Source organism: Tympanuchus pallidicinctus, unplaced genomic scaffold (assembly GCF_026119805.1).
Source record: "Tympanuchus pallidicinctus isolate F22 unplaced genomic scaffold, pur_lepc_1.0 scaffold1, whole genome shotgun sequence".
Classification (NCBI taxonomy): domain Eukaryota; kingdom Metazoa; phylum Chordata; class Aves; order Galliformes; family Phasianidae; genus Tympanuchus; species Tympanuchus pallidicinctus.
The window spans coordinates 70549978-70577777 of NW_026294618.1; the positions used below are offsets into that span (position 1 = coordinate 70549978).

Here is a 27800-nt window from a genome sequence, read left to right on the forward strand (position 1 = left end):
TATTTTGAATGACAGGAGAAATGGTCCGTTGTGGTGTGTCACACTGAGAGAATGTGGTTACACCTTCCTTGTTCGTGCTGTGACAGAGGTAGGTCAGTGCTTTTCCACCCATGCACTTGGTTGTCTTCTGTACTCACTAGAGCAAGTGTTTCAAAGGCAGCTGTTATCCAGATCACTGGAAAGGCAAAGTTTTTAAAAATGTTTTGGTGATTCTGGTTTTTGTTGTTGCTGCTAAGCAGGAGTGTTGAGTTATTTTGTAGAACTATGTCTTACAGCTGTGAAAGAGGGAGACATGAATGGAAAAGGGAAGTGGAATATTCTTGATGTGGATTCACTACCGTTGTAGTGTCAGGTGCTCTCTTCAGCCACTGCAGCACTCAGCTACTAAAAACAAGAAAAATACTTAAATAAAAACTGTTTCTGATTTTTTTCTGCTCTTAATTTGCTTTCCAGATGTCCAAAATTGCTGTTATTCTCTAAAATCCCGTAAGATTAACTTCCTTTGTCTCAGCCCTAGGACAGCCAACTACTCAGCTGTCTTTCCAAGGTCTTTTGTCTTACAATATACTCAGTTTCTAATAGTTCCTATAGGATGACAGTTGTTTCGTAATATCTACTTTTGGTCTCTTTTCTCTAAACATCTGTGCTAGGAGACAGAAGATATGCTGATGAACCAGTGGCCCCTTTTTATTTTTTTCACTAAAAATTAAGCAACTCTACAATCATTAGACAGACAATCATTAGACAGATCTGCTTTTATCTTCTTGACAATCCTAGATTCTGCTATGATGTGAGTTCAAATATTCTTCTTCAGGAGGATCTTGACAGATCTTTCACAAGACTTTTTTCAAAGACAAAGTCAAATGGACAAAAAGCTTCAAGACTACATTAGAGTAGCATTGTTATTGCTGATAATGGATTGGATTTGTATGATATTGTTTCCAAGTACTTTAGCTTACTACTTGTACTACATTGGAGATATTTTGCCAATTTTTCACTGGCAGATAATAGAACCAGAACATATTCCTTGCTGAAACTTGTTCAGGGCTACTGCCTTTGATACTGGCTCAACATCTGCAACACTGGATAGAGAATTTAAGCATGAAGGGGGCATTTACATATGGACCCATGCAAATGCATGTGTTTGTTTTTTGGTGGGGGGGTTGTTTTGTTTTTTTTTTCATTTTTAAAATGAGCAAAGCTGATGATTCAGACATAACCTCTGTAACATGGATAGAAATTCCATGCTTAGCCTTATGTCATGTATTTTTCCTAGCCATAAGGACTTGCTTGATAGTTATGGATCTACATCTGACTGTGGAGCTATGAGTAACACCACACTGTTATTGAAACACAAAGAGTTTATTGAATCTTGCTGTAGGTAAGACTAAGCAGTCATTGCTCTCATTGCCCCCATCTTTCTATTGGTTAAGAGTTTATTTTCCCACCTATTTTTTTTCATCCTCCAATTTTTCAAATGTTTCAATTTTTCTTTATACCTGAAAAGAATTTTGTAATTGCTTGGGATATTACAAATAACAGCATGTAGTCAGAGGCTGCACATCAGAAGTAATTAAATTTCAGAGGCTTCATGGTGTTCATATGCTGAAGAATTTTCAGCAGAGCCTCTTGATTGAATTGCAGAGTGGTAGACAGTCCAGGAGCACTTATAAGAGAATAATGATGTTTCTTACTTCGGAGAAGCTGTGAGGCATAATTGATTTGTCCTTGTATGGCATTTTGAGATCCTAGGATAAGAAGTTACTGGGTGCTGCTGTGACTGCCTGTGAGTAGTCGGAGACAGAATCTACTCACCTTATTAGAGCTGTCCAGAAATCAGAAATATGTATGATTACTCATGGTCAATGAATTAAATCATCATACTAAATACTTACAACCACACAGAGATGAAATTTTGAGGAAGTGAAACAGAACCAAAAGCAGCCAAAAGGGTTTTCAGAGGCCTTTAACTACCTGAAGTAGCAATATTTTTGAATGGCTTTACTGTGGTTTGGTGTAGTCACAATTTTTCAAAGGCAGAAACTCACATTTTATGATTGCATAACCTGAGGCCATCTTTCTTTTGTTGACATTGTGTTGACATCATGTTTAGGTAAAACAACATTTCATAATGGATGGTCTCCATAAAGGATAAAGCCTGTCCTTGTGCATTATTCTTCCTCTGCATTGTGTTTTTAAAGTGAGTTGTTTTGGTGTCAACCTGTTTCATTCCTCATGAAAAAGTGTATTTTTGATTCTCTTGTAAATCCTCCAATTGGTGAATTACTTCTAGAGCTGAGCTTATGTTTTTTTTCCCTTGAGCCTTTTACATTTGCAGTTTGGGGTCCTTGCCCTGTAATTGTATCTGTACATCAGGGAACACTGGCTTCAGTGTGGTTGAAGATGGCCTTAGCTTTCATTCACAGAAACGTGGTTGTTGGTTTGCTTGTCCAGCTTCAAAATCCACCCTGTAACCAGCAGGAAACCAACAGTTTGTATGGTTGTCTTTTCAATATAGCATCGTCTCCCTCCTTCCCATGAGAAGGGTATCCAAGCAGTATCTTCCCTTCCCTCCCCATTTTATAACTGCTAAATAATGCTATTTGAGAACTTTGCCTGTTTGGGGTTTTTTTTGGTGGTTTTTTTTTTTTTTTTTTTTTTTTTTTTTTTTTTTTTTTTGTGAAAGCAAGTGAGATAAATGTATTAATATTTAATCTAAATAATTTGGAAGAACTTGAAGCTACAATTAGATAGCCATGGCCATCTGCTCTGAGCAGAGCAACCATTTATTAAATAACTTGGAAAGAGAAAAGGAGCTGCCAATCACCTATGGAATTATTCCTTAATAAAGCTTGCACAGTCTCTGCAGAGGGAGATCCAGGTGGTGAAGGAGACGCTCCAGACCGTGCTGCTGCAACTTCAGCCAGCCAGGGAGGCAGGGGACGAAAAAGCTGGAGACTTCCTCTGTGACAGCTGGTGTCCAGGAAAGCAGGACTCAAAGGAATAATGAGCAGAAAGAGCTGGTAGGATGACATTAATACACAAAGGGCTGCTTTTAGTAACTGAATACTCTTTTACCAAGCCTCAGGGATCTCTTCCCTCCCTGCATAACTAATAACTAAATCAATTATGGAGAAAGAGAGCCTGGAGGTCTATCATCAGAAGTATTCTACACAGCCTCGCATGTTTTGGCACAGATTGGGAAACAGCTTTCAGAGCAGAACATCCCTTGTAAATGTGTAGATTACAAATTGATACATTTCAAGTGAGTCTGCAAAGTTGCCTTTAATGTCAGTGAAATGTTCTCCTTGAAGACTTGTAAACAGTATCTGTCTTCCTTACTCACGGATTTTTTCCCATTTAAAAAATGTAGTGTTAAAGCTGGAACATCTAGTATTTCTCAAAAAAATAGCTGTAAGAACAAGAACTTGTGTGGGTTTTTTTTTGTTTTTTTTTTGTTCCCCCCCCCCCCCCCCCCCCCCCTTTGGCTTTAGCAGCTTTCTTACACTGAATGTATTTACACATTCCTACCAATAATTAAATCAACAGGATGAAATTCAAGCTAACAGAGTTCTTTTAAGTGAAATTTGAAGCTCATTTACTCAATGGTATTGAGTACAGGAAAGGTAACTAACAGCAGCCCCTACAGCAGTAGTTCAACTGTTTTCATTAGGTATTAATATAAAGTCATTTTAGTATTACAGGGATTGTAAAACACACACAGAATACTTTGTTGGTGATTTGTGCTCCTTTTATTTAAGTATGGTATGACCAATATGTCATTTAAGTTGCCTTGTAAAGTTTACTATTACTGTTGTATTACTTTGATCTTCCTTCTTATAAACTCCAGAAGGAACGCAGATTTTTTTTTTTTTTACTCCTGTCAGGCACATATATATACTTAAACATGTATTTTTAATAGGAAAGAGAAGCAATGTTCCATTGAAGCCAGCTAACACAAGTGACCTATATTTAGATCACTGCTCAAAACAGTTAAATCTTCGAAGGAATTCAGATTGAACACTTGGATACCCAAATGTATCTGATATTATCTGACATCACAAAGTTCTACTTCTGCCATCTAGTGCAGAGGGAGAACTTACAAACAAATTATCACTGGCCTCCTTTTTTAAGCCACTAGAACAAACAAGTGTCTTGCAACTCATTACTGTACTTTCTGATATTGTTAGTATGACATTTTAAAGACTACTTTGTTTCTGCTTCTTCAGTTACACATTTTGTAGCCACATTGGGAAAGTTTTTGCCAGTTTTGAAGGTCCTTGAACTACTGGCCCACTACAACTGTGTTCATTTTCTTTTGTGTGTTTTAATACTGGTTGAAACTTCTACCTCAGTGTTAAGGACATAGGGAAGAAAAAAAGTGCTAGGCAGCTGCCACATACAACCAGATTATGATTGCATACAGGGGCACAGCTCAGGTGTTTCCTGGAATCGTTGGATCCTCAGGATAGAATTACAGCCCTGTAATTCAGAACATGGTCAACTTTTTCATTGTATAATATATGGATCAGCATCTGTAGTGTGGTAAAGAAGCTTGGACCTTTACCTTACATGGACTCCAGTACTGCTCCCACCTCTAGTCTCAGACAGTAGTCTCTGATGCTTTGCTGCTGCTCTTACAGGTCTGTTTCTCCCTGGCAGCTTCCTGCCTCTCCTCAGTATATTTAGCACTTTCTGGAACCAACAAGCACATGGCAGCTTGTGTTTCACCGACATTCAGCTCATGAAAAGCCATGGGGAACCCTGCCTGGGCACAGGGGACACAATTGTTAGACAGAAGATGCTCATGGAAACACACCTGAACATAGGTTTAAAAAAATATATATATATAAATCTCTCCTACTATGATATTAAGGCTGCTTATGGGTTAATACCATAAACTTCCAGTAGTGAGCAGTTACAGGGCTATAAGCTCACTGCAAAGATAGCCCAGATATGCAGTGCGCTAAGACTGCACCGCTCCTCTCTCCCTCATGCTGAGGATTTTGTGGAGCTTTGTCTTTTACAATCCTGAGTGTCTGAAAGCCAAGATCAGCCACAGCCCACAGCTGAGGTGAGAGACTTTCCTCATGGCAGCAGCAACAGGGACTATAACCCACAGAGGGACAGGACAACTGCATTCGTGTTCTCAGTAGTACAATCTTTTGTAGACATTTCCACTCCTTCACTTAAGAAAAAAAAAAAAAAAAAAGAGGAAAGCCAAATCAATCATTCTTATCATATTTGTATGTATTAACATTTATTTTATAATGTGGACTACTATTACTTTAATTTATTATTCCATTAACTTCACCGTTTTTTGTGGGAAGTTAGAGCCAGTAACCATTTCTTCTCAGATATGCTGAATAATAAGAATAATTGGAAAAAAAAAAAAAAAAAAAAAAAAAAAAAAGCACAAAGAAGGTGTACTATGCAACTTACCAGCTGCCTTTTAGCTGTGGATAGAAAGCTTTCAAATAAAGAGAAACATTATTTTAACTAAACAAATGTCTGCCTGGATTCCTTACAGTGCACAAGCATTCACAGATTTCACCCTGGAGAGAGAGGGATGAGGAGGAAAGGGAGGAGAGGAAAGGAGAAAATACGCATGACTATTATTATGCTTTGACAATAGTGATTCCTATGCTTGAGAAATTCATAGAATCATCATAGAATGGTTTGGGGTAGAAAGGATCTTAAAGATCACCTAGTTCCAATCCCTTGCCTTGGGCAGGGTTGCCAAATTTTGTGACGCCTTTTGAAAACAGCCTAAAAATACATTCAAAGCTAGAGTCAGGTGAGCTATACAGACAGGTGTGCCTTCAGCCCTGGATTGCATTAGCCTGCCTGTGCCACTCCCCCTGGAGTAGGGCTGGGTGTAGGGATATATGTCTACATAGCTACAAAACTATCACAGAATCATTAAGGTTGGAAAAGACCCTTAAGATCATCGTGTCTGATTGTCCACCTACCATCAGTATTTTCCACTGAACTATGTCCTTAAGTAACACATCTCCATGTTTCTTGAACACCTTCAGAGACAGTAACTCCACTACCTCCCTAGGCAGCCTGTGCCAATGCCTCATGACTCTTTAGAGAGAAAGTTTTTCCTAATATCCAACAGTTTGAGGCCATTCCATCAGTAGTTTCATATATACATGCTAGGATGCTGTCACCTCCAGGTAGATACTGGTCTCTCACCATCTGCGAACATGCCTTTTTCTGCCTGGCACACATACTCTCCCCAGCTAAGATTCTAGTCCTCAAGAGGTTTGAGGAGTAGGCAAAGCTTTGTGCACAGAAACCTCCACTCCAGCACTGGGAAGTGCAGGAAGAGACACAGCTCACCTCAGCCACAAAAGTGTATTTGCATTAGAGGAGGAGGACTGAGCTTTGTTTAACACCTGCACACACAAACATACCCAAGGGCAGAAAGAAGGATGATGCAAAGGGGACAGGCATCCCCAAGAAGTCTTTAGCTCCAGCCTAATGTTTTTCCTCACTCAATTAATTAATCTGTTCTTTCTGAAGCCTGACATTCAGTCTTTTCCTTTTTCTATGTTACTTGTTAAATCAAGATAAGCACACTTTTTCTAGAGCACTCAAGAAGGAAGTAAAATAATGGCTCCCAGATAGGCAGCAGAGCTGGAGGGAGCTTCAGGGTGAGATTAGAATAATCCTCATGTATCCTCTTAGCTTACTATCCTATTAAAAATGAGACTGGGACCAAGAGATTTTTTTAGTCTCAGAGATTAACATATGCTACAAAGAAGCTCTAAAATATTACGCACACGCGAATATTTTTCTGCACTACTAAAGAGGATAATACAAGTTTCTGGAGAGAGGTATTTAAAACAAGACAAACAAAAAGACACCCTATGGATGCAAGAGATTCTTTCTGAACCTGAAAAGCAGCCAAGCCAGCAGACACAGTAAAGCATTTCTCCTAAATTTCTGATGAAGTCTCAAGTATGACACCTTGGAAAAGAGCATATGAGGTTGGGTGAGTAAAGAAATGTCGTCTTCTTAACATGCATGGCATTCAGTCCCTCTCTCCTTGTTGAACAGGATCTTAAGGAAGGGGGTGTTGGGGCATTGTCAAAGACACAGGTAAAAATCAATACATCACTGGGCTATTTGTTCTTATAATAGCCTGCAAAGTTGAACAAATAGTTCATAATAATAAGCTGCAATACAGGAATACTAAGTGGAGAAAAAGAGAGATAGCAGGAAAATAATCAGAGTGGCAGCTAAAAGATGCATGATAGATCTCACTGTAGAAATGCAAAATTAAAAAGCCTTTCCACAATGACAACCCAATTTACAAGGGGAAAAAAAGAATGTCACATCTATTATTTTTCCAACAAAGAGACTGAAAAATGCCAAAATGCACCCCTCGCGTCTGTCTCACCAAGTAGACACAAACCTCGAGTGTATTGGTTTGCCCCGAAAACACAGAGCTTTGTGTCTACACTCAGGCTTCCCAGTACAAGCAGCCCTAGTGCAGGACTCATAAGCAGCAAACCTGAAGCCAGGCACTTGTCAGCACACACCTATCACAGCTTCTTACTTCTTTTCATCCCTATGCTGCAGGAGTTTTCAGCAGCAGGAATTCTTACAGCAGTAGCTAAATGGTCGCCCACAACTTCCCAAGAAACATGGCATTGCCACTTGCACACGCTGCCTGGTGGACTTCATGAGCACTGCCAGATCTGCTGTCCCCACAGTGTAAAAGCAGATTTGGTTTCAGGAAAGGAGGTACAAGATTGACTCGAAGTTAGGAAAACTCTCTTATTACAAAAGAATAACAGAGCTCAGTATGAATAACTTAGCCTGCTAAATGCCAAGATGTGATCCACTCACGTTCAGGGAAGCCTTTCCAGTGTCTACAGGCTGTTTTGTCTAGCAGAATGCTCCACAAAGAGAAGACAAGGCATTTCTTGCAAGGAGAGAGAATGGCCATTGAAGCAAGAAACTCTGGAAGTTAAAGCTAGAGTTATTTTTTTTCCCAGAAGGTGTGAAAAGAAGTCCTCTCACAACCTAGATGTAGCATGCTTGATTCAGAAACCACCACAACTCAGCCTCCTAAAGCCTGCATTGTACGTACGTCACTGTAGAAGGGTCACAGTACTCTGCCTTAAACATAAGCATTTCCCTTAATGGCTATAAAATAATAAAAATGAAAAAGCAACAGCAAAATACAGATAGCATAAATGCTTTAATAAGTACTGTTTATCTGCAGAGGTGAAGCTAGAGGATAGGGCAGTTGAGTGGCTACAAGCTGGAAAACCCCATTTCCCTGAATATTAAGGAAGGGCTTGTTGTCAGTCTTTCCTGTGATACCAAAACTAAAGCTATTACAGAAGAGTTCAGAGCTAGGCTAGGAAGGGACAGATAAAGGGACACTGACCAATGTGCCCGCTTCTTGGCCAGCAGTGAGGATACCCTTGTCTCAAGAGTCCAAGATCAGGGTTATAGATGCAACATTCACACCCAGTCCACCTGGCCACCAATTCAGAGGAAAAGGAAGGACTGCCTTCAACCAGGTTTCTCTATGGCAGAAAAGCAACCATACATGGAAACGGGGGGTTGGACACAATGATCCCTGGAGGTCCCTTCCAACCCCTACAATTCTGTGATTCTATGAAACAAGCCTAAATAAAAGTAGTAGGGAGGAAAAAGACGGTAACTATCTACAGATTGGAGAGAGGACAAAAATGCTCTTCTTATTTGTCTCACCTCTCTCTTAGAAGCTTGTTTTTGCACTAAATCCGTGCAACACAATCAGCATTCATAGCATTGTATAAATAAACTCCAGAGACCTGGATCTAGAGCTCTGCTCAAACAGAGAACTGGGGAACTTCAGTGCCTGGCTCTTGGCATCCTGCTTTTGCAAGAGAGCTCTCTTATGCCCAAGAGAAGGGCATCTGGTGTCTCATTCATATAATCATCCTCCTTAGATCATCAGTCTCTAGGGAGTAATTCAGAGACCACCACGACTGTTGTTTGAACTACAGTCCTCTGCAAAGGCAGACAAAACAAAGAAACCCAACCAGCTCAGTACCCATCAGACACTGACTATCTTGGCTCAGAGTACTGGCATTTGATCAATCTATTGCAGCTTATTTTCATTAAATGAGAAGGAAAAGGTGAAAAGAGCACACTGCCTCTCACAGCCATACGTTATTTGTCATCGCTAATTTTCTATAATGAGCCGCAGTAAGCGAAGCCAGTCTCTCTCCATTAATCCTGATGGGAAAGATCTTTTTTTTGTCTCCTCATCAAGTGCCCCATATTCTTTGAATGAATATACACTATGGCTGTACCAAACACCCAGCTCTTCTTGAAACGCCTCCCACTGCTGTGAGTGGCAGTAGCAGCACTCAGCAGCTCCTTGGCTGCGACATGGAATAGTGAGGCATCATCAACCTCTATTCTCTCATGGTTTTGGTTGTTTGTTGGGTTTTTTTGTTTGTTTGTTTGTTTTTCCCCAATATTCTGAATTCGGTATGATTGGATCTGCTTAAAAGTCAGGGCTTAATAATCCTATTAAAATAAAGAATCTGCAGTAGAAAAAAAAAAAAAGCAGAAAGAAAAAAGCTGTAAATGTTCTCTCCTGAAAGACAAATAAATCACCAAGCCTGGTTAATGTTTCCCCTTCTGCAACCTTAGTTTGTGGTCTTTACCAAGTTCTTCCTAGAAGATATATTGAGGCCAAGGGGATGATCTTTCAGGCTTTCTTTACTCACTTTCCCCGTAAACTGGTAACAGAGCCTGCTTATTTTTAGCAAAAGGTATTGGTTGGTAAGATTCAGGTTTTGCTTCTGGAACTATTAATGGATATTGGGCCATTTATCACAGAAAGTATTTTTAGCTTGAGGAGTTAATAGGGGAAAATCCCATGGGGTAGAGTGTTAGAAGGTAAGGGGGCCCACGAGAGCTGGTTGGCACTTAAACATCACTTCTTCCAAGTGCAACATCAGTGAATCCCTAAGAATAAGAAATCAGGAAAAGGTAGCCTGTGTGGATGAGCAAGGAATTCATGGATAAACTGAAAGGAAAGAAAAACATCTGTGAAATGCGGAAAAAGGGCCTGCCCACCTAGGAAGAATATAGCAATGTTGTCAGAGCCCTGAGGTTGGCAGCCATGGTAGTTTTATGCAAAAGGTTGGGGCCAGCCAAATATGGAGCAGAACCATTTGTCTTTGGCCTGAATGCCCAAAACACCAGAAAGCCTTTTCCCTACAACTGCAAGAACATGAACAAGGCATGACCTGCTAGGCAAGAAAGTTTAGTTTGTGCAGTTGAAACAGGAGGCAGAAGGCACATTCTGGGCAGGCATGGGCTTGCTGCAGTGATTCCTAGGAAGGAAAGGTAAAAGATCCACAACATAGATCTGCACTATGAACTCAAGATCCCTTTGGGGCTCATCAACTTCAGCCTGAGACACCAGAGTAACACGCCTACACACCTTCTTTCCCGTGTTTTCAAGAGCAAAGCCAGCTCCTGTGCCTTGACATACCACAAAGACAAATTCAAGAGTCAAGAATAGGCTGTCCTCCTGCCCCTTCCAGAGCTCAGCTGTGCTTTCTACACCTGGCTTTACCACTCTCAGCTGGGATTAATACACCAGTCCCACATGGTTACTGCACAGATTGGTTATTAGATATGAAGTGCTTTAGAGAAACAGGAGATCCCCAAAGGAGAGCCTCTCACACCCAAAAGACAATCCTAAGCTACCCCATACAGATGAAGGGCAGAGACCCTTGGATTCATAAGCACACCAGTGATTTTGAGAATACGAAGTTAAAATTGCCTAGTGAATTTTACCTTAGTATACAAACATAGAACCATAGAATCATAGAATACTTAGAGTTGGAAGGGACATTTAGAGGTCATCCCAATGAATGAGAATCAAACAGAAAACTTCTCCTATGCCTCAACACACAATTTCTCATCCTACCCCCACTCTCTCCCATATTGAGTCTTGAATATGGCACTCCTTCCCAAGCCTGGTAGGCAGCGCTAACAGCTTTCAAAAACAAAACAAAACAAACAAACAAAAAAAAAACACCACACACACACACACACAAACCCCAACTAAATAAAAAAGGGGGGAAAGAAAAAAAAAAAAAGCCCAGAAAGCAAAATGCGCAGCTTTGTTGAAAGTCTCAGATCTAGCAAGTATTCCCTGCTACTTCTAATCGCAAGTAAAAGTAATCCTTTAAGAGCTTTGCTGGAGGGAACATTTCAGTGTTCAGCATCATGCAGAGTTCTCCAGGGAAAGCCAAACAGTGATACCAGAAGAAAAAACTGAGGCAAGAGGCACCACACTGATATGGCTCCCATATTCTGTTCTTAAGATGCTAGGGAAACCCAAGATTAGACAGATATTCACATGGTATGCTTGCAATAGCAGCCAGTATGCATTTCTTAATTGCATTTATTCAGACAGCACTGACCTGAACATCAGATTTAAGCACAAGGAACAGTTTCCAGCCCCTGCAAAAGTAACAGCTGAGCTGCTTAAGGAAATGACAACGAGATAAGGACCGCTGACTTCTGCAGGCACAGATGCCCACTGCATCCGAACTACAGTAGGGCTCCTCTCAAATCTCTCTCCTTTGAAATGATATTAGGCAGTTCACTTTTAGTTCATCTATTTCTTGCTCATAAAACCTCAAATTGATGACATTTGCGACTGAAACATCGCACCAGAAGATAGGCATTGCAGAAGTAAAGTACAAGCCTAGCTCCTTGCCGGGGATGACAGGAACTTATTCTTGCAATAAAAAGAAAACAGCTTTCTATGCTTTGGCCAGACACTTCAAAGTTTCCACAAAAATTGATCACGAGCCTGACATTTTTCATCCAGTGAGGCAGGAGATATCCAGTGGGGCAGATCCTATCAAAAGACACAACTTATTTCAGAGTCCCCTCTCTATAAAGTTTTATAAGTCATTAGAGGTCCTTATGCATACAAAAGTGGCAGCGACATTGCTGTAATTGTATTCATTAAGGAAAACAATACCCTGGATTTCTACTACAACTCTTATCCAAAAAACACTGCAATCATTTTTTCCCCCACCTTTAAGTACTCTTTTACAAAAACATGGTAGATACTGGAGGGTAAAGACACTGCACTACTACATTAAAAAAAAAAAGGAATATTTGGTCCATAATAAAAGGATGAAAGTCAACAATGCTGATTGTCATTCGATAAGAACAAGGTTTCCAAAACAGGCTCTACCTCTCATTATGTATCTAATACAGACCCACCCTCTCTGCAGCTCTATCACAACAGAAGTGGCCACATACATAATATCTGCCACATCGGTCCTGAGCATGAGTCATTGCCACCCCTTTGCAAGCAGCGCAATTCATTGCTCAGGCAAAACTCACAGTCAGGACAAGATGTGAAATTGGAGCTACCTCAAGAAAACCCCTCTTGTTAGGCAAGCAGATCATTTCTCTTTGGTTGGGCTGTTTAGAGAGTAGCTAGTGGACAGGCACATGAGCTTGTATCCCTTCTCTGTCCTTGAGAGTCAGCATCCATTCCTGCAGCCTGCACAGCAGGAAGGGCCCAAGCTGTCAACTCACCCCAAACTGCACTGCATGCCTTAAGGGCGCCCTTCACGATGAGCACACAGGGCCTAGCATGCTATTGAGTCAGATTACACTTTGACGCATGAGCTTTTTATGAGAGCTCCAGCACGTCTATCTCCATCAGATGATGCTTAACCAGTTTTAAAGCAGCTCTGCAGGAGTTACAACACCTTTGAGGCTGTCCTGACTCAGTAGCTATATCATGGGTGCTGGTGCCAAGAAGTCTGTGGACCAAGAGAAGCGGCTCTATTGAGCTCCACTGAAGCAGGGAACAGGACATTCATCCCCAGGAATGCTGGCAAAGCAACATTTCATATACCATGTTGAACCACAGAGATCAGTTCACTCTGCAAATGGTACTGAGTTTCAAATATCAAGTGCTCCATGTGAACATGATATTTCTCCTCACCATCCCCTCAACTCCCACCCTCAGAGCTACATTTCCCTCCTGTTTCCAGCTTGCTGACTTCTTAATGAAGCTGCTGTACATCTCTTTACAATCTGGTCAGCAGTGGACAGATGACATCAAGAACAGACACTGTCTTCCACCCAGTTTACATGCAATCTGTGACTAAAACCAAGAGAACACTTTGTTGAATTTTAGAGATCTCAAAACAGGATAGTTTTGTTTTTTTGTTTTTTTGTTTTTTTTTTTTTTTTTAAATATGTTAGAGTAAACCAAGACCAATGGACTGGTATCCATTGTAATACTCATCACCCTCCTACTCTGAATTACGAAGTGTTCCTGTTAGATGGGTCCAGCAATGTTTCTGCTAAAACAAGCAGGGAAGAGCAGTTTGCCCACACACCCCTGTGCTGAGTGTCCAACATGTGAGCCAGTGCAAGTACCTCTGCCCTCCTCCCATACCCATAACTTAAAGTGTTGCATCCTATCACCTCTTGAATCACTAGCAATTTACTACAGGTAGTGCTTGGGCTAGGTCTATGATTTAGACATCCTCTTGCCTTTTGACTTCATGAAAGGTCTTGGAGGTTAGGAAAGATATCAACGCCTATCCACATTTCTAGAAGAATACACAAAGCTAACAGAGAGCAACCACTTTATTAGCTACTATGAAGATTCCTCTATCCCATAGCAGATGGCAGCATCACAGATTGGAGCATTTTTAGGTTAGCTTGCTGTATGTGCCAGGAAGAAGACTCACACCATGTCAGCAGTTCCCAAGAACAGGGAATTTCAGAAATTCATCTGCTGCCATTCTAAGTCTTCCAAAAAGGCATTTGTGAGACCTTCTGCCCCTTCATGAATGTTTCCCTGTTATTTCCCTGCCCCCAATAGCTGGAAGGTGCATTTTATGTTTTCTCCCCTTGGATTCCTACAACAGCTTCAGAAAGATTCTGCAAAGTGTCATGTGGAAGCCCACAGTTCATCTGCCCTGCCTGGCTTCCTACATCTTTAAAGAAACTACATTGGATAGACTCAGAGTCCAACAAGTTATGGTCACAAAACCTGCAAGAATGGGACCTCCCCAGCTTGGCCTCCATCTACATTAGTAGCACAACCTCTGCAACACATATCACAGCCTGGCCAGATATGGAACTGATGTCATCAACTACTGTAATTTCACTGCTGATCCTCAGGGAGATGAAGTATTCAGTACTACAGGTATTAATGCTCTTATCACAAGCTCTTCTGACACCCCCATTGAGCACAGAGGATACTTGATGGAAAAGGTCAGTTACTTGATCCATGCCCCACTTTCTGGATATTAGTAATTTATCTCTTAGCCTTATTAAATAATGTGTGAGGTATTCCAGCGTGGCCACAGCCTCCTTTGAGTACCAGTCGCAGGTGAATATCTGAGTACCCACATTCCTCAATAATCTCTGAAATCTTTAGAGGCTTAGATGAGCATATGAAATCATGTTCCCTCTGTCACAGCAGAGGCATTAAGAAGCTATGTCAGACAAAACATTTTAGAAAGCTGCTGTCAAGGATATCTAAGCAATTGCTAAAGCAAAAGGGAGAGCTGGGGATCAAGCAGTGAAATAGCAGTGAGCAGCCTGAACTGAGCCACCCAGTGGGGTCTGGGACCCTGAAACTCCAGCCCTAAGCCAGAAATGTTCAACAGATAAAGCTGGGGCGAGTTTATTCCTGAGAAATGAACAATGAGAAACACGATCTGCAGTTTTAAGATCACTTAAGTTTACATCGCTTACATTTACATAACCAACGGCACAGTAAAGAAGTAAAACCACACAAATAATTTCCTAAATCATATTTAAATAAATGCCATATTATTCTGTTCCTCAGAGCAAGTTTATAGGGTGGTGGGGTTTTCCTGCCTAAATGTACGGTTGAGACTTATTCACTAGCCACAACATCAGCCAGGATCTGAACTACTGGAGAGCAGCAGCACCCTACTATAAAGGACCTACCAGGGTTAAGTAAAAAAGGCCTGTACTAGCTCATCACAAAGTAGCATCCAATAATTTTGCATTTCTCTAGCCCAGCATGGCCAGGTCCCGTGGGTTACAAGTTCATGGATAAGCATAATCCATACAAATGCAATTACAGATCTTTATGGCTCTTAGCAAGCTCTGCATATTTGTCATGTGCTGAACTACAAGCACTTTTCAAATCCCCTTTTATGATTCCCCTCCCCCACAAAGAACATCACCCAGTTCACCTTTATCCAGATTGAATTCTGATGCTTTTGATATGATGGAACTGAAAACTGTATGTTGCCCAGCACAAGGATTATTTTGCTTATCTCTTCTTCCACACCCTCTATAGGCTGTACAGCCACGAGAAAATGGTCAAGACAGATGTCAGGCTGAGAGATCCATAACAGCAGCCAGATTTTAACCACAGGCCTATCCCACACTTAATATACACCATGTTCCTCTCAGGATAAGCACCACGAAAGGATACACCTGGGACAGATCAGGACATTGGGAATGCTGCTGGAACAAGATGGGCCATAGCTGGCATTCTGTACAGGACAGAAAGACTATGCCTCATCCTCCCACCTCAAATGCCTTATTCAAGGGCTAACTAAATACTGTGAGTGTGAGCACAAAACTACCAGCATCAACGTCCTCCTGACGCTGGGAGGAAAGAAGTTGCCTTTCTCAGGTCTCTTTGGAGATTACAATGACCTTGTATATATTCTAGTGGTCAGTTCCCAGTCTTGACAATCTTGTAGTACACCTATCTCTGGTCCTATATGCATGTAGCCTAACTAACTAAAAGTCCTACGTGGCTTTCAGGTGCCCTGGATATCTCAGGACCTTCCCTGTGGACCTGTAACTTACCCCTAGAACAAGCATGTGGAGTTGTTCAAGGATTCTTCCGTCCTTGTATTTTTTCCTCACTAAATTTGCTGCCAGCCTCTCCATTTGAGGTCAGGTCTAAAATTCAGGCATTCCTAGTGTTGCAAGGGAAGATAAGTATGCTCTGTCAGGCCACTGCAGTAGGCAGAGTACCATTTACATCAGCAGAACTTCCCAGAATTCCTTTCTAGTTAATCTGGGAACACAATGAGATAAGGTGAGCTCTGAGTGTAACCCAGCATCTCTGCTACCCACCAGCTCTGCAGGGAGCCTACAGAGGCCACGCAAGTAACAAGCAACGCAGCACCAGTTCACCCCAAGGGCTGCTTTAGGAAGGGGCAATTAAAGAGCTTCAGACTGGAGAAGTTTTCAGCCTGTCACCCGTATCATTCCCCAAGACACATACATACGGGTTTAAGTGCTGGCAAAGGATGCCCTTGCTGACAGCCTCAGGTGCCGGTGTTCATAGAGCAGCCAGGTGCTCCTCTCACACAGCCAGCACTCCTCATTCCCACTCTGCAGGGACCCCTTCAAGGGGCATAGGCAGAGTTGATTCTTCCTGACCTATTATGTTAATGGCCCCCGTGATGGAGGCATACAAGAAGTATGCCGTTAATAGTGGTTATAATGAGGGAGAGAAGCAATCCTTTTTCCAGTTGAGGTCGATAACAAGGCTCCCATGGGCACCTATGGGAAGTGGATGAGGACAGTTACAGGAAATTAAGATGTACGCAGAGGAGTGTCAAAGGAACCCTGGTGAGATTCTTGTAGCCTGATGAGAAATGATTCACTTATTTTCCCCAGATGAATTTTAAGAGAACGGACAGAGTCACACATATGGAAGAAACTCTATATATTCACTGAAAATAGGTATGCTACAAACATTTTGCTCAGCTCTTAAGTTTCTCTCTGTACTTGAGTAGATGTAATCGCAGATGGTGTTCACAACTCCTGTTAGTAAACACCTCATTTGCAATTAACTTCACTTGAAATGAAGGTAACGCTGGTTAATCTGCTATCCTTATTCCCTTCCACCTTGATGCTTTTTTAGTGAAACCTCAGACAGGGTCAGCAAAAATGACCATGGCAGATGAACCAAAGCCATAGCCCTGTTGCAGCCCTAAAACAGCATACACCAGGGCTGTCAAGGCATGCTGAATAGGAACAAAGTGTTCTCAGCACAACCACCATTTCCCACAGGCAGAGAAGTCTGTATTCAACCAGTTGTTGCATACTGCCCTGTCCGGGAAGGTGTTCGACCCTTCCCATCTCTCCTGGCCACCACAGCCTGGAGCCAGAGCCTCACTTCTCACTGGATGAGTCACACCTCCAGCAAGCCCCAGCCATAGTTAAAGTGAGGGCAGCTCCAGCCCAGCTTCCCACTGCTTCCAGTTCTGTCAGCTGTGAGACACTTCCCCAGCCTGGGCACTCTGTCTCCCAGTCCACATGCTTGGGGCTGACCCATGCTCCTTTTGCATACAGATGGCCAGCTGCAGTGTCAATTAGCACAAGTCCCTGTTTTGCTTCCTGATGTGAACATGTGCATTTGGCACAGAAACCAAACGACCTGGCTTATTTCACTGATCAGCCAGCTCCAAAACAGCTGATGCTGCATTACCAGTGAGGGTCACATCAGATGGCTCATAGTTACCAATTCTCTGAGCTATTCACAGCAAACCAAACAGAAAACACTTTGGGTCTTGGAGGAGTTGGTCCTTTTCCAACTCAAGTCTCATCCACATTCACTGTCTTCCAACATCTGAAAAACATTTGCTTTGCTGTTTTGAAAAGTAATGAATGCTAATTTTCCAGGTAGCCAGGGACAGCCACACTGCTTCAGTTAAGTCAAAACAGCACAGGTTTCTTCCATGCTGATGAGCTTAGTACTTCTATCAACAGCAGAAATAAGCAAGTAACACACATATGCAAGAGCATCAAGGAGTACACTGAAACTGTGCTGTTGCAATCTCTGAAACCATGAACAACAAAAAAACAGAAGTCAAAACTAACTTGGACAATAGCATTTGAGTAAAATAATATCATCATCCTCTCCCCTGCGTGAGGGCTCCTTTCCCTCTGCAGCCCAGGCTGCCAAATGTTACAGGGTATAACACTATGACCAAAGGGCTGAAGCCTATCTTTTATTCATATAGTGGAACAGCAAAGACAAAATACAAAAGCTCTCTTTCCCATCTCCTTTTCAGAACATCAGTAAAAGCCCAGATTTAGTTTTTCACAGATATATCTCACTGAGATGTGAGGTCCTGTCTCTGAAATGGACAGTAATATTTTTCCAATGTCACCACCTTCTTTTTGGCTTCAAAGAAGCAGAGAAGCTGTGCTAGTTTCCTAAGGAGAGGAGCATTTGGTCTTCTCACCAGATTCTGTGGGAGCTGCAGATGCCACAGCCATGAAGATTATGATTCTTCTGTGAGGATCAGGGCCCAGGAGGGGAACAGTTAAGGGAGGAATAAGATGACTGCAGGGAACAGAAAGGCACTCTTGTGAAGCACCATCCCACAGAAGAACTGTCAAACAGAATAAACTCAAATAGAGTGCAAACTCTCATTTTCAACCATCCAGTAACACACTGATAATACTTTAATTTTTAAGAGCTTTTCCCGTAGAAGATGCTTAATGAATTAATGATGGCAAAATCCTGAAATGCCTGCAACCTCTTAATCTGATTTGAAGTTCCTCCACATTGAAGTGCTTTTCCTGGTGCCATGTGCAAGTGCAACAATACCTGGAAATTCGATTACAGGCTTTTGTTCCACCTCAAAAGTCATCTCTGATATTCTTTTATTATAGTTACAGTGAAAAGGGATCTTGCAGAGCTTTTAGAAATGCTGACATCAAAGCCCATCTAAGATTAGCAAAGTACTCATTTGCTATATGGTTTCAAGGACTACAGGAAGCTTCTCCCTTATTTAGCAGCTATACTCATCTCTCAAACATTGAGAGTAATTCAGATATTGAAAGGCAGAAAGGGTGCAGGGAATGTCTAATTCTTTGCCACACAGAGTTTCAAATGAGGGCTCCTATCCATCTCAACTGTACACAGCAATTCAGGTGGTGAGGGAAAATGTTCATTAGCAGCATGCAGGTCAGAGACAATGTGGTTCTCTCCCCCTCCCTTCACTGGCTCAGTCACAGCAAGAGCATCTGCAACAAATTAATTCCCCGGTGCACCACAGCCCCCTGGCCTCACACAGGCTGCACGTTCAGCATCTGCTGCCTTTCCTCACAAGTCCATGGGATGCTTTCAGCCAGTTGTCACAGCTTCTGCAACTGGGGACTTTCAAAGGGTTTTTACAACTGGATACAAGATGGATTTTCAAACCCAGAATCCAAAGACGACAAATATGTTACTTTTCACACGTTGTCCAATTGAAAAAAATGGGAACAGGCTCCTCTTGCAAGAAAAGCTAGGTACAAAACTTCAGAGGACCCACATGCCTTTAAAAACCATAGCATTACAACCAGTCTAAGCTCCTTAGGAAGTCCCCTTGTTGACTATTCTGTCCCTTCACACGAACAAGGTAGGATATGAACAATTTCAAGGCACTGCACATTTTGACAGTCATAGAGCATCAGCTGTGAGTAATAAAAGAGCAACAGTTATGAAACAAATGACCAGAAACCCACTAAAAACTCTGTTGTGTAATTTTATTACTATTAAAAGAGTAGCTTAAAGCATGAGTTCCAGAGACATGCCAGTCACTGAAGATTCTTTACAAAGTTCATATGAACTTGATGTAAAGAGGGATAAGGAGAGGGAGTAGTATTTACAAAATTAGAGTTGCCAGATTCCGACATGAGTTACAGAATATCAACAAGAGCTGATTTTTTTTTAGCCCTTCAATTTCTAATTTTCAAAGCTTCTTGACACTGACAGACCCTTTCTTCTACGTCAACACCTCTGGGTTCTTTTTCTCACCAGCTTGGAGAAACTTCCAAGGACAAACAGCAAACGGCCTAGCTCAGGTCATCCTAGCACTACTTGCCAGAAGGAAATACCTCCCATTCCAGGAGTGGTATCACTGTTTAACCATCAGTGTGATGTCCTCACTGGGAAATGGCTGGAAAGGACAAAGGAAGCAAAACAAGTGAAACCCATAAGACTTATTTGCCAAGAGATTGCAGCAGCCCTTTGGAGACCAGTGATGCGATGTCCACACGTATGGGCAGGAAGAGCTGCCTCTAGAATTTGTCCTTGCACCAAGGCATTAGTTACAGCAGTCAGCCTCCATAACCTGCCTGCTGGACCCTTCTTGTTACAGTCCCATACCCCTGCATGCAAAAGGGCTCAGCATGCCACCCTCTGGATAGGCTCTGTCAGAAACCCTCCCCTCTGCTTCTGGAAACAAGTTCAGTTTTTCACCTCTTGGAGTTGCTGTTCTGCAGTATCAAAAATAGCTCTAGGTTGTGTTGGTAGGATCTCAGTAGAGCTTATGTTTCTTCCAATGTACTGTAGCCTGAAATAAGAATGAAGCAGCCTAGACAGGAAAACCTAAACTTTAAGCAAAGAGCCTGGGATCTTTATCATGCAATTTAAAACAAACAAACAACAACAAAAAAAAAAAAAAAACAAAAAAAAAACCACACTGAGAATCACATTGTTCCTTTAGCACATGCAACTCATCGGCTTTCATAGCTCAAAATCCCCTCTGTTACCCAAATGTTTCCTCCATGCACTTGTGTTTCCTGCCTATTTCTCTAGTAGCCCTGCATAACTTGAGATTTCCTTTTCTCCCAGCATATCACAAAACAGAAGGGGTTTAAAACTTTGCTATGTAAGGAGGAGGGTGGCATCATCCTTCTTTGCAAGGACCAGAAGTAAAAAAAGATGCGTGTTCATATTCACACTCTTTTGACTGCAGAGGGACACATGGTAAACACTTAGGCATAAACAGCAACAGCAATAACAAAAAAAATACCAAGAGACAATACTGGTAGACTTGTCTTTTAGAATTATAGATTCTTTTTAGTTGGAAGGGACACTAAAAGGTCACCTAGTCCAACTCCCCTGCAATGAACAGTGACACTTAGCTAGATCAGGCAGCTCAGAGCCCCCTCCAGCCTGACCTTGAATGTCTCTCAGAACAGAGCATCCACCATCTCTCTGGGCAACACATCCAAGTGCCTCACCATCCTCTTGTAAAACACCTCCTTATATCCAGCTGTCTAAATCTCCCCTCTTTTAGTTTGAAACCATTCCCCTTGTCCTATATCACAACAGACTTTGCTAAAGAGTTTATCCCCCTCTTTCTCATAACCACCATTAGATACTGAAGTACCACTCTCAGGCCTCCCTTGAGCCTTCCCTTCTCCAGGATGAACAGCCCCAGCTCTCTCAGCCTGTCCTCACAGGGGAGGTGTTTCATACCTTGGATCATTCTTGTGGCTCTATTTACAATATATGTGCATGTGACTACTTATAGAATAGAATGACAGAGTCCTCAACAACAACTCTGTATTTTGAATATCCCTAGTAATACAGATGTAAATTGGCCTAGTTTCAATGGCTTTCATCTGTCATCTAAAGCTTCAGCAGCCTTCTTTTTTTAAACGATACTTATTTTGTTCTGTATTCATCCTTGCTGTGCTCTAAAAACTATCTGGGGGAAAAGACAACAGGGCTAAGCTCCAAGTGGGAAAGAAAAAAAAAAAAAAAAAAAAGAGATGTAGCAACAAAAACACATTTCCTTGGAGTAAAGCTGTGAACAACAGGACTTTCTATTAAGTAAGCACTAATTTGCAGGATTTATTGGCTGCATGGTAGCATGCCAGTGTCTGCTTGAACCAATCTGTACACAGGAACACCTGCAAAACCTGTTGGATTGTTCCATCTAGTCAGGGAACATGGGCCCCGAGCACAACCTGTCCAATAGTATGCTGTCCCTACAGCAGCACAAGAGCACCAAGTGGTAAAAGAAGAAATTTGAGAAGCTACAGAGAAGGTCGGGACAGAAGCTATAACATGCTCCAAATGCTAAGTCATCCCTGCTCCTCCCTGTTACTTGCTACTCTTTCAGTTTTATGCTTTGCTGGTACTTGCTGTTGTCCTCCACCACCCTGAGGAAAAGAGCCAAGCTACTCTCATCTTTGAGAGAGGTGGTTGCTTTCCCTTCTCCTCTGACAAGAGCACTTACTTACAAGTTCCCATAAACTGCTTTGATGAACTTCGATGAGGGAATTACGTTAATAGAATAAGAACCTTTGGCCAAAACAAAGTTCAACTCATACCAAAGCTGAGTTAGCTTTCAAGCTTGGTTAACCACAAGTATGAACAACAAAGCTCCCCCTTCCTGAGGCACCTTCTGCCTCCCTTGGAAGCTGAACATGGAGAATGGAAGTAGATGAGAGGTCATCTTTGAGGAGCTCTAGACTTGAGCAGGAGCCAAAAAATATTGGAAACAGATTGTTCCTAAGAGGAAACTTTTTTTTTTTCCCCCAGAAGTTTCCCAACAAAATGGAGAAATTGCTTACCTGAAATCGTGTCTAAACTGGTAGAATAGCAGTGTTAGAGCTGGGAAGGAAATACTTTTTCTATCCTATAAACGGAAGCCTTCCTTTGCTCTCCCTCCCTCAGTTCTTCCTCCTGAGGAAATTGTGCCTTTGTTATTCTTCTTACTTAAGGAAAGCAAAGCAAAACAACAGAAGAAAAATAGCAGCAATGAAGAAACCATCTGTGCAGACAAGAAGCTGTGCACTATCCTGTGTCCCTGGAACACGGGAGATTCAGATTCAAATTTGTGATTCAAGTAAGTGACTGCTACAGTAGTACTGTTATTTCCACAGAAATCCAGGATATCTTGAGGTTTTTGTCTTTCTTACACTCAGGAACCTAACTTAAACTTCTGTCCTTCAGTGCACTTCCCTCCATCTGAACCATCACAGGTAGACATTATCCTTTTTCCCTACACTATTCTACTTGCACAAGCATAGTATCCTCATCACCATTAAATGAAGAGCTATTGATAAAAAGCATCGTTTTATGTCTATCTAATCAGCGTCCCTTTGAAAAGCTCGAGGTCTTCTCCATCTCACTTTCTGAGGAAGTCCGCATTCATCTTACACAAAAATCGTGAAGCTCTGGGACCAAAGCTTTGTCATAATTGACTATTTTCAAATCAAAGAAGAGAAGGTTGAATATATTTTGTCTCCTTCAAGTAACTGTAAACACTCTGCTCAACTGTAGACACTTGAGTAATTCACAAACTGTATCCCCCTATCTATTCAATGATGATTTTCCTAATAGAAGTTCTGATCAATATGAAATACTCCAGAAGATATCAGCATGCCTGGAGCCCTGACACATGCTATGGATCTACAACACAGGTAGTCACCAAGTATCTCTTGCTATCTCTTAAGAGTACTCAAATTTCCCCTGGGAGAGGCTATAGAAACTGCAAAAACAAACTTAAAAGTCTTCTGTAGTGTTGACAAGATTATTACTGATTACTTGAAAACCATGTCCCAGGCAACAAGAGAGATCATCAGACTTATGTAAAATAAGTTACCTCTCATGAGGAAATAACATATCATTAACAGGTAAGAAAGTGCCCCAGTCTGTTATTCCTACTATTTTTCAGTCCAAATGTATTCATCTTGTTTATTAAACTTGAGAGAGAGTTACATACATCACACAAATTCAGAGCTTCTCCCAGAATCATCTGACTTAAGATGAAATAAGTGAGCTCAACAGGCAGAATGAAACCAGTCTGGCAGCTTTACACAGGGAAACAGTTGTGTTGATAGGCAGAAACTTTTGAAACAGCAGACAAAAAGGTATACAGCTACCATAACCAAAGTGTTTTGGAAAGACTTCTGAAACTGCTGACCTCAAAGAGTGCTGGAAATCATTTCTCATATTACTTTGTAGTTCTGCACAGGAAACCTGGTCTGGTAAAATTTTACTTCCCTGTACACATCTTTTCTCCTCCTTTACTTACACAGAGAGAGTGCCAGATATATCTTGGAACAAAGACTTCACCAAGTGGCCCTAGACAGCCTTAGAATAATTTCCATCTTTGCCTTAATCCTCAGCAGCATTCTTCAAGGAATAAAGTCAATAGCGCATACTTCAAATCATATAAGGCTACAGTACAGACAGATTAACATCTGTGCTAGCAAGAGAAATGCCTTATTACTGATAGACCCATCCCAAGAGGAAATTGAAGTTCTTGGTTCAAGAACAAAAATAAAAATCTATTTTCAATGCCTTTAGCCAGCCTGTGAAGCATAAAGGCCTTTTACGCAAGTTGTCATGCAGGTAATTAGAAGAGCCAATAGGTTTGACCTACAGATCAGAAACAATAGATTCATTTGTTCTGATCTAGATTGAGTTAGATTAGTGCCAACATATCACAGCAAGAACTCAGACTACAGGCTATCCCATCTTCCACAAAACTGAAATACACCTACATGCGCACACATGGAAACATTCTTTCACAGAACTTCAGTAGATCCAACTAAGACTGCGTCAGAAATGAGACCACATATTAGTTCTGTATGCTCATCAATGAATGTATAAATCAGATCATCCCCAATACCTAATATCTCGACTCAGAAAAAAAACAACAAACCAAACAACAGGGTATGGCTTTTGTAGAGCTACGAAAGCTACAGGCTGTTTTCTTTCCCCTCTCCTCCCCCCCCCCCCAATTCTAAAGAGACTGTAAAGTACGTAAAGACAATTCTAGGTAAAGCTAGAATAATTCTTGATAAAAGTTGTAAAATTTTAGTTTGTATACGCTCAACAGAGGAAAAAAAACACTTTCAGACAGACAGGCAATTCGAGCATTGTTTTTCCTATCAGCAAGGAAAAGGCTGAAAAAACAGATTGGATTTTTATTATCTTTTCACAAGGCTGCTTACTAGAGTTTGGTAAAATGTGAGCATAACTGAGCCTTAATTTAAAAATCATAGAATGGCTTAGGTTGAAGAGGACCTTAAAGATCATCTAGTTCCAACCTCCCTGTCATGGGCAGGGCTGCCACCCACCAGATCAGGCTGCCCAGAGTCCCATCCAACCTGGCCTTGATCACCTCCAGGGACAGGGCACCCACAGCTTCTCTGGACAGTCTGCGCCAGCACATCACCACCCTCTGAATAAAGAATTTCTTCCTAACATCCAACCTAAGCGCCCCCTCTTTTAGTTTAAAGCCATTCCTCCTTGTCCTGTCACTACTGCAACTGTAAAAAGTTGGTCCCCTTCCTGCTTGTTAGCTCCCTTCAAGTGCTGGAAGGCCACAGTGAGGTCTTCCCAGATCCTTCTCTTCTCCAAGCTAAACAAGCCCAACTCCCTCAACCTTTCTTCAGAGGAGAGGTGCTTCAGCCCATTGAACATCTTCAGGTAGCTCCTCTGGACCCATTCCAAGAGTTCTGCATCTTTCCTGTACTGTGGGCTCCAGGCTTGGAAGCAGTAATCCAGATGGGGCCTCACAGGGACGGAATAGATGGAGACAATCATCTCCTCCCTGCAGGCCACCCCACATTTGATGCAACTCAAGATACTTCTGGTCTTCCAGGCTGCAAGAGCACACTGACTCCTGTCCAGCTTTTTGTCCCTCAGGACCCCTAAGTCCTTCTCTGCAGAGCTGCTCCCAAGTTTTTAATCCCAGCCTGTACTCGTATGTGGGATTGCCTTGAACCAAGCACCTTGCTCTGGCCCTTGTTAAACCTGATTAGATTCTCACATGCAATTATTTTCCTTTTGCCAGTTTACAGTGCATGGAAACACTGCGTCAATTTCAAGCTGGGAAAAAAAAATAATAAATCCATTGATTTAAATGAATTCAAAGAAGTCTTTGGCGCACAAATTTATAGTGAAACATACCCTTGCAGTTAGCCTTCCTTTCACCATATACATGACTATGGCAGTTTAAAACCAGGAAGTTAGATTTGGCCATACAGAAGTGCCTTGAGACACAGGCTTCCTTGCTAAACACTCAGCTGTTGCCTGTCATCATTGCTGTGAGTGGAGAGAGCCAGCACCCCTTCCTGGTAACCTCAGCTTACCATGTCGGTAGCACATATCTCTGTCAGCTCTCTGCAGCATGCTAACTATTAACAGTATTCTCTTGGGTTGCTTTGATTTCTAAGACTCCTCTATCTTTTTTCTATATTCCCTCACTCTCACTAGATTAATCCTTTTGTGCAAGGCTTGAAGAGTATGGTCTCATTAAAGGCTGCAGCAGATGGCAAAGATGCGCTATGGGAATGACAGCAGGATGCACATGAGATCTACATGAAGGAGTGCTGAATAGCAGCAATACAATACTGTGGCATCATTCATCATTGTAGAAAGCAAGATATAAGGTTGTCTCTAGAGGTTAATAGTGTGAAGTCCCACGAGGTCCTTCCAACCATTGACATGCAGTTTCTGATACTGAGCAATTGCAATCCCTGCTGTTCATCTTGGTGGGTTAGCATGGGATTGGAGCGAGGGAGAAGGGATGATTGGAGAAGCATTTTATTGCCCATATAGCTCTTTCTACAGGGAAATGAACAATCTTACAGAACACTAAGAGTTGAGGAAGCAAGAACTCTTAGCTTGTGGGAAAAAAATAACAGGAAGAAAAATCATCCACACAAAGCTATGAGGCAATAATCAGGAGCAGAGCAGGAATGAGGCGTTAACCCTCAAGCACTGCTAATTCCCCTGGACCATAATCTTGTTCACAGAAAGGCTGAACAAAAGCAGCTTCCCTCTGAACTCCAATCAGTTCCTTTACCAGATACTCCTAAATCTAACTTTATCCCCTGATTGCTGCAATTCTGCTACATTAAAGAGATTCTCTGAAGTAACTCTGATTCATCCACAATACTGCTATTTAGCAACCAGAGCATGAGAGCAATGCAGTTATGTTTGGATTTCAATTCAATTATCAGCAAAGTCATAGCAGAGATCCAAGATGTCTCAGTGGAGCTGCAATTGCATGCTGACGGCACCTTTCCTCCTCTTCCCCAAATTAAAGCCTTTCTGGAAACATCCCTCTGCCACACAGCACTGTGGCTGCTGGGTCAGCGACTAGGGGCACACGTGCTTTATATGAGTGCTCCTCTGGGAACAAGAAGACATTTTCAGAAAAATATTGAGACTCCTCCTTGCTTCCAGGGACAAAGCTGGTTTCTGGAAGCAGAGCTAGTCAGAGATACCATAGAAGCAAGGCTCGAGGAAAGGGAAATACCACATCCCATAGGGACACAGGCTTATAACATGAAACAGAAGTAAGAGCTGAGATTAAAATAGTTCAAATGGAGCACTTTTCTTTTCAGAGGAGAAAGGAGAAGTCACCCCAGGCCAGACCAAGAATAGCTCTTACTATAGACCTATTTCAGCATAACTAGGACCAGTCCCTCCAAGCAAAGGGGCTGGGGGCCCAGACCTCAGCACAGCAAAGAAAAGCCCAACTAGGAAAGATGACACTCACGTTTAACTCTACTGCCAACTTCAAACATCAGAGCAACACAGTTTCAGCATTTGAAGGTATAATTATCCCTTCTGAAAGCAATATTTTTCAAAAGACCCTTTCAATCAGGCAGCTGAAGAGAGGCTAGGATATAATGAAAAAGGACACAAAGACTTTCTGCAGTGAGTTCTCACTATCTTCCATTCTGATGATTATAGCTAAGCTACTGCAAGAGGGTGTTAAAGGTAGAAATCAATACTCACCAATAATTTTTAGCAGATATCTACAAAGCTCAGTCCACAAAAACTACTTCTGTTCTTCTTAGCACGTACAGCTCCACAACACCATCAGCCATCTGAAAACGACAAGGAACCGACAAGCAGGACCAACTTCATTCTGGGCAGCGCATCCAAAGGGCCCTTAGAGAGGCACCTCATCATAAGCCACAGCTGGTAAGCAGCTACTCACCACAGATGG

At 41.9% G+C, this 27800-nt stretch overlaps 1 protein-coding gene and 1 long non-coding RNA gene across 4 annotated transcripts in view; one reads left to right on the forward strand and one right to left on the reverse strand.

Moving 5' to 3' along the window:
- The window catches only part of DISC1 (DISC1 scaffold protein), a 278866-nt gene that overhangs the window by 193159 nt on the left and 57907 nt on the right, over positions 1 to 27800 (forward strand). Inside the window, exon 14 of one of the 2 annotated variants that reach the window (XM_052675567.1) lies at positions 2858 to 3007. The exons of the other annotated variant lie outside the window; for it this stretch is intronic. Coding sequence (XP_052531527.1) covers positions 2858 to 3007 — 150 coding nt within the window. Of the gene's footprint in view, positions 1 to 2857; positions 3008 to 27800 lie in introns of those variants that run through there. 2 annotated transcript variants of the gene reach the window in all.
- On the reverse strand, positions 1904 to 27791 carry LOC128076971 (uncharacterized). 2 transcript variants are annotated; one of them, XR_008204753.1, is made up of 3 exons: positions 27587 to 27790; positions 2828 to 3020; positions 1904 to 2468 (listed from the first exon to the last, which is right to left on the reverse strand). It is a non-coding gene; the product is annotated as an uncharacterized LOC128076971 (long non-coding RNA). The 2 variants fall into 2 exon arrangements; XR_008204746.1 differs by lacking the exon at positions 1904 to 2468 and having other exon boundaries at positions 2858 to 3020; positions 27587 to 27791.